The 13,862-nt window shown below is 42.3% G+C and overlaps 1 protein-coding gene across 2 annotated transcripts; it reads left to right on the top strand.

The window, feature by feature from the left end:
- Positions 1-1,466: 1,466 nt before the first annotated feature.
- Positions 1,467-11,776, top strand: LOC134577794 (zinc finger protein 865-like). Of its 2 annotated transcripts, none has more exons than XM_063436690.1 (2): positions 1,467-1,575; positions 8,607-11,776. In XM_063436690.1, the coding sequence occupies exon 2, from the start codon at positions 8,626-8,628 to the stop codon at positions 11,395-11,397; it is 2,772 nt and encodes a 923-aa protein (XP_063292760.1). In that variant the 5' UTR covers positions 1,467-1,575; positions 8,607-8,625; the 3' UTR covers positions 11,398-11,776. The 2 variants fall into 2 exon arrangements, with proteins under 2 accessions (XP_063292760.1, XP_063292761.1); XM_063436691.1 differs by lacking the exon at positions 1,467-1,575 and adding an exon at positions 6,360-6,469.
- The last annotated feature ends 2,086 nt before the right edge of the window (positions 11,777-13,862 follow it).

Below are 13,862 nucleotides of genomic sequence, written 5' to 3'. Positions count from 1 at the left end.
AACAGTCTCAAACGGGTTAACCCCAAAGTTGTCTACAGTGCCTATCTAAACCCCCCCCCCCCCCCCCCAATTGACATCCGGATTCAGAAATTTCAGTTTTAAGAGCGTCAGGTGACCGCTTTCAGCCAATTAGCAGCACTTTGCGCTTCCTGAAACTGGAATTTCAGAAGTTTGAATCCGCCTTGGGGGGAGTTAAGATCTGCACTGGAGGCAATGAATATACCAGAGGGCCTGCTGGCATTATAACAACTTCATTTAGATTAAATTGTTATGGTGCTTGGAGTGTTCCTTTAACGAAGGAGAAAGATGGAGAGACAAACGTTTTCTCTTGCAGGCACTGCTTGAAAAGAAGAAGCTCAATACATCTGTTGCCAGATGCTGAAAAGCTGCACATACAGACTCCTATCACCATGACCACTTCTAAAAGCAGACGTGGTCATGGTGATTGGAGTAACCGCTTAAAGGGACACTCCAGGCACCCAGACCACTTCTGCCTATTGGAGTGGTCTGGGTGCCAACTACTATTACCCTTAACCCTGCAAGTGTAATTATTGCAGTTTTCAAAAGCTGCAATAATTACCTTGCAGGGTTAACTCCTCATCTAAAGGCTGTCTACTAGAAAACCACTAGAGGACACTTCCTGGTCTATAGCACAGGTTTTCTGTGCTATAGCGTCCTCACGCTGTGTGAGGACCTCAAGTGTCACTAAAATCCCCATAGGAAACCATTGAAAGCATTTTCAATGCTTTCCTATGGAGAGGTCTAATGTGTGTGCGCGGCATTGCTGCGCATGCACATTAGGTCTCCCCCGACAGCTAATGGGGAGGAGCGTGGGTGGAGGAAGAAGCAGCGGCGAGGGAAATCGTTGCTGCCTCTGGTAAGTCACTGAAGGGGTTTTCTCCCCTTCAGCAACCGGGGATGGGAGGTGGGAGGGAAAGGGGACCTGCAGTGCCAGGAAAACGTTTTGTTTTCCTGGCACTGGAGAGTCCCTTTAAGCTGTGATGGTTCTGGTGACTATAGTATGCCTTTAACCCCTTCATGCTTCACACATAGGAGTGAATTAACCTTTTTAATTCTCTCACATCAATAAATCAATCTTTCAAATATCTAAATTTCTTCGTTAAAACTCACGTAGGAAGATGAATAATATGAAAAACCTTCTACGCCAACTCCATGTCTGAATGAACCTGCATTGGATTTTACTAAGAACACAACGAGAGCTTAAAATAAACTGAACGTCTGTCGTGACATGCCTTTCCAGTCCACGAGATCTGGGGAATATTTTGCACATTTCCACCTGAAGGCACCCAGTTTATTCTCGGCAGGAGCCCCGGCAGACTCTGTGTTCTAATCGATCAGCAGACAGAACGCTTTCCTATTGCTTTGAATCTGCCGCCTTCTGCTTCCTGTAGCAATCGGTACCATGTGACCTCCCCGGTCACGTGACTGCGGTGACGTCACGGGGCCTTTTGCTGGATGGGGACTAGCTGCTACGCTCCTGACCGCTCCTGACACCGAGGACTACTCCTTAGACAGGGCTAATTCTCCTCCACTACCTCCTCAAAGATAATATAGGTATGTTGGAGTTGGAGGACAAGGATTCTGCCGGCCACGTACAGCAGGAGTTTCACCAGGCAAGAATGCAGTGAGAAACTGTGATGTGGGGGTGGCGAGAGGGAAATACGCGAATGGGCTGAAACGAGGGACCATTTGTGAGGGTGTAGGGTGGACGTGTGGGGCCGTCATGGCATGGAAGCAGCGGCAAGAGGGAGGGGAGGGGCTACTGTAGGGCGGCGTGGGATGGAAAGAAAGGTCGGTGGTGGGGGGAGGGGGGTGGAAGGAAGGGACATTGGGGAGGAGGTTTTGAGTCCATGGAAGGACCAGGGGGTGGTAATGAGATGCAAGGACTGGGCAGTGAGGGCACTTGGTGGAAGTGGGAGAGCAGCGGTGCAAAGAAGGGCCAGTGGGAAAATGTAAAGAAATGTCAGTCCGGGGGTTACTGGGTAGAATGAACGGTCTGCAAGGGGGGGGGGGGGGGGGGGGGGGGGGGGGGGGGGGGGGGGGGGGGGGGGGGGTCCTGTTTGGGTGCATTGGGTAGATGGATGGCCCAGTTTTAGAAGGGGGGGGCACTTTCACATCGGATGCGACAAGGGGCATGAGTTAGGTTAAAGGTTAAGAGAGAAGGGTAAAGACGGTGAGAATGGGATAGGAGGGACCAGTTTGAGGTCAATCTGGGCATGGGATTAATGGAAGGAACTGTGGTTGAACATGGGCCTACATATAAACATGCAGATTAACAAGGGGTATTTCGTTGTCTAGCTTTCTAGCATAAATATGTAATGCCATTTACTTTCCAGCTCAGCAATTTTGGCCTCCAATGTTCAATTACTTGACAATTCTGCTAATCAGCTGTAGTAGGGTTTAGTAAATATATATATATATATATATATATTTTTTTTTTTCATTTATTTTAACAAGAAGTGGGCCCAAGACCTAAGTTTGCCTGGAGTCCCAGATTGCTGTGAGTTTGTGACTGGAAGGGGGGCAGTTTTCATAATTCAGTGTTAAAGGACCACTATAGGCACCCAGACCACTTCAGCTCAATGAAGTGGTCTGGGTGCCAGGTCCATCTAGGGTTAACCCTGCAGCTGTAAACAAAGCAGTTTCAGAGAAACTGCTATGTTTACAATAGGGTTAATCCAGCCTCTAGTGGCTGTCTCATTGACTGCCGCTAGAGGCGCTTCCGCGCTTCTTACTGTGAATATCACAGTGAGAAGATGCTGACATCCATAGGAAAGCATTGAGAAATGCTTTCTTATGGACTGATTGGATGCGGGTGTGGCTCTTGCCGCGCTTGTGCATTCGGCGCTGACGTCGGAAGAGGGAGGAGAGTTCCCAGGCGCTGAGGGAGCCTGACGCTGGAGAAAGGTAAGTGTTTAACCCCTTCAGACCGGCGAGAGTGGGACCCTGAGGGTGGGGGGGGACCTAAAGACCCTATAGTGCCAGGAAAACTAGTTTGTTTTCCTGGCAATATAGTGCTCCTTTAAAGGTCCACTCCACGCCCTTAAAGGGACACCAGGCACCCAGACCACTTTAGCTTACTGATGTAGACTGGGTGCAATGTCCCTGTCCCCCTTAGTCCTACAATGTAAAAGATTGCAGTTTTTGTTTACATTGCATTACTAAGACAACCTGTAGTGGCTACCAGAACAACCTCTATTCTACCAGACAGCCACTAGAGGTGCTCAACAGAGTTTATAAGCCCATTAAGCTGAATTGGTCTGGGTGCCTACATTGTCACTTTAAATAAAGGTTTTATTTAAAGGGACACTATAGTCACCAGAGCAACTCTAATTTAATGTATTTTTTTTTTCCGGTGAGTTCAGGCATTTTCAGAGAAAAGTTATTGTTTACATTGCCCCTTAGGCTACTGGAGGTGCTTCCACTGTGTACCACTGCTGTTCAGCTGAATTTTTCTCATAGAGATGGATTGATTCAATGAGGAGGTGCTGATTGGCCAAGGCAGTGTTTGGCCCTGCCTCCTTGCTGTTTTCAGCCAATCCAATGTTTTCCCATAAATTCTGATGGTGCCAGAAAGGAGTCGGATTAGGGGCATGGCCAGCACGGGCAGAAATAAGGCGACTTTTTTTTTTTTTCTCCTTTTAAGGGGGGGCAATCCACCTTAACACTATTGGGTCAGGAATACATGTTTGTTCCTGACCTTATAGTGTTCCTTTAACTCTTTTTGTGCTGGCGGGAGGACCAGAGGGCACTATAATGTTAGGAATACAGATTTGTGTTCCTAACACTATAGCATCTCTTTTAAGTGCTTCAACTTGCTAAAGTACTTTATGGGTGAGGAGTATTCCATTTGAAAGACACCTTATAAAGGGCCAATTTCTATGAGAAATGTTATCATTAAATAATTGAAATGCTCCCTCTTTTTTGCAGTCTTGACACTCCGTGAGGTGAGTCAGAGTGTATACTGGCAATACTGGCATATGCTCTCTAACTCATTAGTGATGATCAAGACTACAATGGAGTATTTGCTATGGTCTGCATCTGCTGGATGACCCTGTTAGTCCCCCAACCTCACTGTAGCAGCCCTGCTGCTTGCCGACCCGCCTGTTGTGTACCACACAGCTGTCGATTCCCTCTGCCCAGCCTCAGGCTCCAGTTCATGGACAGAGAAACGATGACAATGTTATTGCAGTACAACTTATAGGTCTCAACCTGGATGTCACTTAGCCAAACTACCAATATGTTGCATAGGGGCAGGGACACTAATTAAGTGTAATACAGGGACACTAATTGGGCTGGGTTAGGGTCAGATAAACTAGTGGGGGGGGGGGGGGTTCTAGGAGCAGGTACACTGTTATGGATGTGTACAGAGTAACTAGTGGAATGGATAGGGAAGACACAGTAGTTTGGGTTTTGGAGGCAAACTGGGGCACACTACACACATCAAGTGCACAAATACCTGATACACACCACACATATTACAACAAACCTGCACACACATTCCACATAAAATGTATCCACGTTACCCACTATGAGTGGAACAGAAGTTGAAACACAAAGTAAATCTAAAAGGAACACTATAGGGTTAGGAGTTTCCCCATGGGATTGGCTGAGACTGTTAAGGAGGTAGATCAGGGCAGAGCAAGGGCAAGTCAAAAACATCTCTTTGAGGAAAGTTCAGTGTCTGCATGCAGAGGGTGGAGACATTGAATGGCAGTACTGCACAGTGTGCAGCACTGCCTCAGGAAGCACCTCTAGTAGCAATCTGAGGTCAGTGGAGTTATTACTAGGCTGTAATGTAAACACTACATTTTCTCTTAAAAGACCGTGTTTGCTGCAAAAAGCCTGAAGGGAATGATTCTACACACCTGAACAAATAGAATAAGCTGTAGTTGTTCTGGTGACTATAGTGTCCATTAAAGGAGAACTATAGTGCCAGGAAAACAAACTAGTTTTCCTGGCACTATAGGGTCATTAGGTCCCCCCACCCTCAGGGTCCCCTTCTGCCCCTTACCTTTCTCCAGCACCGGGCTCCCTCTGTGCTGGGGAACTCTCCACCCCCTGCTGACGTCAGATCCAAATGTGCATGTGCGGCAAGAGCTCAATTCTCTCCTATGGGTTTTCATAGTGAGAATCGTGGAAGAGCCTCTAGCGGCTGTCAGTGAGACAGCCACTATAGGCTGGATTAACCCTCAGTGAAACATAGCAGTTTCTCTGAAATTGCTATGTTTTCAGCTGCAGGGTTAAAAATAGAGGGACCTGGCAACAAGAGACTAGTCACACTAGAGCTGTGTTGTAACATTTTTACAGACATGCTTTAAAAAAAAAAAAAAAAAAGTTTGAGTTCAATTTGAAAATATTCAGAGCTTAGTAAATACATTGTCTTGTGTCCAGTCGTCTATTTAGGTGCCACACTCTTTAATTATTTTGTGTGGCAGTGCAAGTAGATTGCCATGACGGATAAGTAGATTTGGGCTTCCGCTTCAGTCCCTTGGAAAAGTAGATTTAAAAATGCACACACCTCTGTAATTACTTCCTACTTTAAAGGATAATGTAGGCACTGTAACTTCATCTCATTGATGTGATTATGGTGTCTGAAGCTCCCTGACACAAATTTTTCATTCAGTAAAAGACTCTTTTCAAATGTCTGGGTCCTTATGTGCTCCCTCTTGGGGTTGGCCAACCACTTTTAACTGTAGCAATCAAACCGCTCACAGACAAACGTGGCAGACAGCTAGCTAAGAGAAATAACTCAAAGCACCAGGAGACATATCAATAAAAACTGCTTAGCTGACCTAAAATAGAGGTTTAACATCTAATGACTGTCACAATGGTTAGGTGTGACTGACAGGCAAGCATCCAGTCCAGTCCTCCACTGTTGCTGTGTCTTTGGGACAGGCCCTTTTTTTCCAGGACTCCAGCTCTTCAACCCCCTTATGTAATTGCTATCTTACCATTGAAACCACTAACCAGCCAAGACCCTAACGACTCTATATCCCCATAAACTACATGCCAGCTTGACAGTGATTCCTGTTGGCCAAAATATGCATATCACTGAAACAGTTTTTCTTAAAGGCACATGGATCACTTTACTTTTTTTTTTTTTTTTTTTTTTTTTTTTTAAACCAGCATGCGAAAACTTTTAACAAATATATAAGGCTTTGAAAAGTATATAATACATTTTTATAAATATATTATAAACTTGGTCATATTGCATTATTGGGCCTCTCAGCTAGGGGAGTTTCTTCAGCCTCCTCATCCCCTATCAGTTTCAGATCTTTCCACTAATGACAGAAACACGGCATCATTGTGCAAAACCAACAAGCTCCTAATTTTACTGAAGGGACTGGCACAGCAGGGAGTGAAAAGCCAGACACTCAAAACCTGCTTTGCATTATACACACTGATCAGACTCCCTCAAACTTCTCCGCTGTCAGGATTTTGCAAGGTGAAGAGATTGTCCATGCATACTTACCTGTTTTTTTTTGTTTTTTTTTTGTTTTTTTCAGCCTGGAGAGTGAGGCAACTGTTTCAGTAAAGCTATTCAATGAGACATTTGTCTCAAAGTGATACATGTCCGTTTTAAAGGCTGAGCGAGTCCGCTTCTTTCTTGTTATCTTGGATATTTAAATTTTTTTTCTCCTAAGATTCCTCTCAGGTGTTTTCCAGTGTGTTTGGTTTTATCCATTGGGGTAGTTTCTTGGTCAGCTGATACCTCCTTGTTCTTTGACTCTATTCTGTCCAAAGTGTATTGTGTGGTCTAATCATAGTACAATTTTAATATCTTCACTTTTTATTGTATCAATTGTGATTTTTAAGTATTAATTTGAGCCCTTTCCCGACATTACGGTGTTATGCCATCCTACAAAAGGACTGCCTTAGGAAGGCATAGCATGCCCTTTACAATCAAGCCCTTCTTGCAGCTTAAACACTTGCCCTCCTCATTGGATTTGAGCATGATTGACAGATTGGCTGCAGGAGGACTGCCTGGCTTGTCAAGCATATCCCCAAACATATACGGTAAATAGTAAAATAACAGTTTTGTTGAACAAATACATTTAGAATGATATATTTCATAAATGTATACATTGGGGGTATATCTCAATAGAGCTCGCAAAGGCTGCAAGTCTTATAAACTGCAGCCTTAGCAAGCCCTCCCCTTTTTACCCCGGATAGAGACTCACAGGGAAAAAGCCAGTCACACACACGCATGCCGCCACGTGCACGCGTAACATCTTGTGCAAGCGCACATTAACACCTGTACACATCTGGTCTGTCGTCTGGAGAGGAGGTGTGATGTGAGGTAGGGGGAGGCTGGCATGCTCAAGTAGTGCGTGCCTGCCACTTCTATTAGTTCAGAGGTACTAAGAGAAGTAGATAGGTATCCTCCTTGGCTGTTTGATTGCCAGGAGGCTACTCCCTAGTTAATTTATAAAAAAAAAAAAAATCAGCACTTATATAAACTGGTATTAAATTGTGATACTCCACACCCATGAAGCACTTCAGCAAGCTGAAGTGCTTTTGGGGTGTGGAGTGGTCCTTTAAACTGTAGTGGTACTGTTACCCTATGTTCTGTTTCCGGCAGGTCTTCTTTCCAACTCTGAGAATTGGAAAAAGAAGCTGAAGATAGCGTGCTTTTGCGCCGCCCAGATAATCAGCAGTATACGTATAACTATATAACCTGCTTCTTGCATCTTCTATTATCACCTAATCTTTTGCTAGACTGCAGGTCTTTTGTTGTGCGGTACCAACTTTGTGAAATGAACTTCCCCATGTTATTAGATTTCCCATTGCTTGCCATCCTTTAAGTGCTCCCTAAAGGCATTTTTGTTCAGGAAAGCCTACAGGAAAGGAACACATTCCATTCTTATCTTTGCATTCCACACCTTATATTTCTCACCCTTCCTATCCATCTACATTACAAGTTTCCTCAGAAATAGGTCTCTAAACTCCTGGGTTTGTCAAATTTTGTGTTGTCTCATATGTATTGTACCTTTTCTCGTTTGACTTGTACCAATTCTACCCATGTACAGTACTGTGGAGTGAGTTGGCACTTCATAAAGTACACAGCTGTTTCTGTTTCACTTAATACTTGTGTTTCAACCTCCATGTTAAATTGATTATTGCTACTTGTTTGGTATAATTGTTCAATCATACACCTGACTATATGCCTACAATATCCCCTGACTTTGTGCAAGTGTACCTAGAAGAACTGATGCTGTTTTTGATTGCAAAGGGTGGTCACTAAATATTGATTTGATTTATATTTTATTCTGTTCCCTCGCTTTGTATTTTTTGTTAATTGATTTAAAAAAAAAAACTCTCTTTACTAAAAAAACACTTTGTTTTGAAAGCAATCTTACTTTTTTTTTTTTAACACACACAAACACACATAATATGAATGTGTATCTTTTAGTTAAATTTTAAAGGCTAAAAAAATTAAAATTGTCTGGCTTTAAAATTGCTTCTGAATTCCAGTGGAATGTCTCTGGCCTCTTTTTGTAATATATAGAAGGTAGTATTTAATATTTAACATATGTAGTGTGACATTTTTTCATTTCTTACTTGTTTGTCTTCTCTTGCAGGATAGTTTGGACTTGTGAAATGGAATCTAATGCTGGGGAAGAGGGCATTCATTTTCAGAGTTATCCATTTGATTTTCTAGAATTCCTGAATCATCAGCGTTTTGAACCTTTGGAATTGTACAACCACCATGATCATGCCAAAGCAGTAACAGCTATTCCTGGCCCTTCAACCCAGTACGATTACTGCAGTCAAACACAGTCAAATCACACTCAGTTTCCCTGTTCCTCCAAGCTAAAAGAATTTAAAGTAGAGGTCCCTTCCTCATCAAACACCAGTTCTGTCTCCAAAAAGTCAGAGCCAACCACCACACAGCAATTTAACAACCAACTTACTTTCCCAAATACACAGACTATCTTTGACGGAACATTTAATGCTTCACAGTGGGGAATTGTAGACCTCTCCAGCCACCAGCATCTTTTTAGCAACTTAAAACGTAACTTACCAGGTGGTCAACAGCAACCTGCAGAAGCTGAAGTAAAAGATGATAAAAATTATTACTGTCGGCTAAAGTATCTAATTGACCATCGCTTTCCTTGTACAATTTGTCAGAAATCTTTTAAGCAGTCCTCACATCTAGTACAGCATATGCTAGTTCACACTGGTGAGAGGCCCTATGAGTGTAATATATGTGGGCGCACATATAACCATATCTCAAGTCTTATTCGTCATAAACGTTGCCATAAAGAGGAAACTGGGATTGAAGCAGCTAATTCATTGTCATCGCCAGACAGAGAGACGGCTGCAGCAGCAGCTGTAGTTGCAGCAGCAATGACCGAAACCACAATGGAGCCTTCTGAGGTATCTGTAACTAATAGAGAACAGTCAATTGCTATACAGCAGGATGGACCATTTACATGCAGTCTATGTTGGAAAGTGTTTAAGAAACAAAGCCACCTTCAACAACACCAGATTATACATACTGGAGAGAAGCCATTCAGCTGTAGTGTGTGTGACAAGAGCTTCAATCGTAGAGAGAGTTTGAAGCGTCATGTGAAAACTCATTCTGATTCCATAAAAGTGCAGTGTGAGGTGTGTGGAAAAGCATTTCGTGATAATAGCTACTTACTTAAACACCAAGCCACACATACTGGTGAGCGGCCAAACTATAAATGTGACTTGTGTGGCAAGACATATGCAGCACCCCAGAGCCTTTTACGACATAAGCAAGTGCATGAGCATGGTATTCCTCAACAGTCCGTTGATCAGCCAGTAAAAGAGCCTGCTGCTCCAGTCACATTTCAGTCAACATCAGTTCTACCCACAGAGGTTGCCCAAAGTGGTCCAGCAACTATTAGTGTGATTGAAAAAAATGGGTCCGAATTTGACCCTACATCAGTAAAAGCACAACTATCTCTCCCAAATAGTCCAAGCAAAACATTCTGCTGTGCCGTATGTGGCCGTGGTTTTGGTAGAAGAGAGACATTGAAACGTCATGAACGTATTCACACAGGAGAGAAGCCCCATCAGTGTGCAGTCTGTGGCAAACGTTTCCGGGAATCCTTTCATCTCACAAAGCATCATGTTGTTCATACTCGAGAACGACCATACAGATGTGAGTTGTGTGGAAAGGTTTTTGGATACCCACAGAGCCTGACTCGCCACAAGCAGATCCACAGAATTCAGATGCCTTGCATGGTGCCAACTGCATCCCTACCAGCTGACCGACTCACTTTTGGATGCACAGATTGTGGTGAGAGGTTTCCAGACTCCTTCCAACTTATGAACCATAAAGAGTTGCATATGAGTGAGAAACCCTATGTGTGTGATACATGTGGCAAATGCTTTGGTTTTATTGAGAACTTGATGTGGCATAAACTGGTGCACCAGACTGCCCAAGAACGCCTCCTTCCTGTAGGTCAGTGTCAAGAAACTACAAGAAACCAGCAGGTAAACTGCATGGATAATTGTCTTCCAAATGACATGGTTTCTGGATCAATAGTTGCAACTGCTGGAGTACTGACTTCCACATTTGAGGAACATCCTATGATACATAGTGTTGAGAGGTTCTCTTGTAGTATTTGTGGTCAGAGTTTCAAGCACTTCTTGGCATTAGTAACTCATAAATATGTGCACTTAGTGCGACGCACTCTAGCATGCAATGTCTGTGGACAGAACTTTGGTGGAGCCTATGATCTGTTACTTCATCGCAGAACTCACTTGCAGAAGCGTCATTTCACTTGTTCTGTGTGTGGAAAGCGTTTTTGGGAAGCAGCCCTACTTATGCGTCACCAACGTTGTCATACAGAAGAGAGGCCTTACCGTTGCACTGTTTGTGGGCGTGGATTTTTGCATTCTTGGTACCTCCGTCAACATAAAGTAGTACACACTGGGGAGAGAGCTTACAAGTGTGCGTTGTGTAATAAGCGTTTTGCCCAGTCATCCAGTTTAGCAGAACATCAACGGCTCCATGTTGTTGCACGTCCTCAATGTTGCCAGACATGTGGCAAGACTTTTCGGTACCGCTCCAACCTTTTAGAACACCAAAGAGTGCACTTTGGTGAGAAGGTTTATCGGTGTGAGCAATGTGGGAAAAGTTTCTTCTACATTTCTTCAATTTTGCGTCATCAGCGTTCTCACAATGCTAAACCCGAACTTCGCTGCTCTTGTTGTGAGAAGCTCTTCAAGGACCCAAAGTATTTCAGCAAACATGTGCAAACCCACCAGGGTGGACGTCCTTTCAAATGTGGAGCTTGTGGTGAGGCTTTCAGCAATACTTATGGACTAAAAAAGCACCGGCATGCTCATAAAATGGAAAAACTTGCTGCTGCAACTGCCCTTGTTGAAAAATAGAAATATTTATCTTTTTCCTATTTACCTGCAGTTTATTGGAAACAATTCCCTCCCTTTTTCCCCCCCCTATTTCACTTTTCAAGAATTTAATAAATGGAGTCAGGTTATTAGTATTAAGTGGAAAATACTATCTGTGGAAAAACCCTTCATTTAGGTATAGATAGAGATTGCAGATTCCTAACATGATGAGTAACATCTGTGCTGACAGATGTTTATTAAGCACTTTCACATTTTGACTTGGAGCAAAGAGATTAATAAGCATTGTGTTTAAATGCTATTAGAATTAATCTGTTATTTAGCAGTGTTAAACCTTTACATTCTGAAATATGAAATAACATTCACCTAAAAAAAATAAGAAATTAACAAAATATGTTAAAAAAAGAGGGAGAAATAATACTGGTATGTTAGTTATACATTGTTTTTTATTATAAAAAGAAATGGGAGGGGTGTGTTTTATAGTACACAAACTATAACCTTATTTAAGATTTGCATCTTTAAACAAAAAGTTATGATTAAAAAAATCACTATTTAGTTGATATACCTGATTAAAATATGCATCATATACATAGGATATATCTAAGTCAAAAAGCAGTTTGCAAAATATGCAGGTTGCTTGTATGCAGTCTTTCCCAGCCCACATATTCTGCAGCTACTCAATCATTCTTCCCAATGCAGCTCAATAAAAAAAAGTCTCTATGCAGTGTAGGTGCTCTATGTAAACTGCTTTTTTTATTTCCACTGAGCTAAACAGCCAGGAAGTAACAAGATTGTCTAATAGCCTGAAAGTGTAGTAAGGTTAATTAAAGTAGGAGTATCCTATTATAAATATTCTCATTTGTATGATAAATCTGTCTCTTTTAAAAATAAGCTATGAAACATGCCCTCCCCCCCCCCCCCCCCACCCCCCTCTATCAAACAGCCATGTAAGTATGCTGCCTCATTCTGATGGCTCCCCTGAACTAACAGAAGTGGTAGGTGCGCTCTACTTGAGCCTGTCTGCCCCCACACTCAGATCCACATCTCCAGACCTTAGATCAAACATGCACACAAGTGCACCAATTCTATTCAATGAGAAGTCTCTGGTTAACTTCCCTGTGAAGAGACTGGAGCTTGCTAAGGCTGCAAGTCATCTTTATCTAATAGGGAACAGATAATTGCTAAACAGCAGGATGGACCAATTAGTCTATGTTGGAAAGTGTTTAAGAAAAAGAGCGCACGAGTGCACCAATTCAGAGGCTTTTCAGTAAAAAGGCTTTGGTTATTTTCCTGTGAAGAGGCTGAACGTCTCTTTTGGAGGGAAAAAAAAGAATAAAGAGCTTGTTAAGGCTGCAGTTCTTCTGTAAATAATAGAGAACATACAATTGTTATACAGCAAGATGGAGTTTTGGCAAGCTTTTTGAAGATAAACCCCCAATGACGACTACATACATGACAAAATCATGCATGTATTAATTGGGTCTGTATCTACTAAACAGTGATTTCTTATTTTGGCAGTGAAGTATCCCTTTTAAAATTGAACTATTTGTAACACGAAACCAAGCTGAAGTGCTTTATGTGTGTGAATTGTCCCTTCAAGAAAAATCATTTGAAAAACATTATCTGATTTTGTTTAAAAAAAAAAAAATCCATCAGATTATTTTTATTCTTTAACATCAGGTTGGTGTTCCTCAGCTCAGATGCTAAATTTCTAAAGGTATTTGCGAAACTCCCACACAGCTTGAAAAGCCCTTATATTTTATTGGATGACATTGTGCTCTTAATCAAAATATTTAGATGGCACGTGGCCTTCTCATGAAAAGGTTTATACAACACTGATTTAGATAAGACAAAATGGAAATGTTACAGTTGCTTATAGTCAAAATTTGCCATACATTTTTAATTCCAGATGTTGCCATGGGGGAACAAACATCATAAAATCAATGGTTATATTTAAACATGTGAATATTTATTGTTTTATGGATACATTGATATGTTTTATCAAGATAAAGTGTTGCTTGTAGAGTTGTTATTGTAAGAAGTCTTGCGTCCTATTTTTATGCAGTATTTTTTACAAGGCACCAACAAAGAAAAAGGTAGATTTTAACAATTTTAACACCTGCTTGTTTCATGGGTGTCCACCCAATGTTTGCTTTTGGGGTGGGGGGGAGGGGTTGGATTTCTTTCCATTTCTATTTCTTATAATACTGCCGGCATTATCTTCTTCAGCACCCAAGAATAATTATACTATAATTTATTTAGGTCAATAGTTTAACCAATAAGGGGGTGGGTTTAAAGCAAGAATTTGATGTGAAGGGTCATGAACCATGGCTAGTTCTACTCCACCGTGTAAGGTAAGGTGGCTGGTTGATATGCACCAAAATTAGCTGGGCCCTACCTCACCTCACCCTTGGTACATAGGATCAGGTGGTATTTAAAACAAACAAATAGAAAAAAAATGGGGGGTGGGAGGGGTTGCCCCTTCTTGC

This window comes from Pelobates fuscus, chromosome 11, assembly GCF_036172605.1.
Source record: "Pelobates fuscus isolate aPelFus1 chromosome 11, aPelFus1.pri, whole genome shotgun sequence".
In the NCBI taxonomy this organism is placed as follows: Eukaryota; Metazoa; Chordata; class Amphibia; order Anura; family Pelobatidae; genus Pelobates; species Pelobates fuscus.
The sequence above is the reverse complement of the archived record's forward strand: the minus strand, read 5'-3'. Positions and strand labels throughout refer to the sequence as shown.

Excerpts from the sequence above, each read along its gene's own strand:
- LOC134577794 (XM_063436690.1), top strand. The coding sequence starts at position 8,626 with ATGGAATCTAATGCTGGGGAAGAGGGCATTCATTTTCAGAGTTATCCA.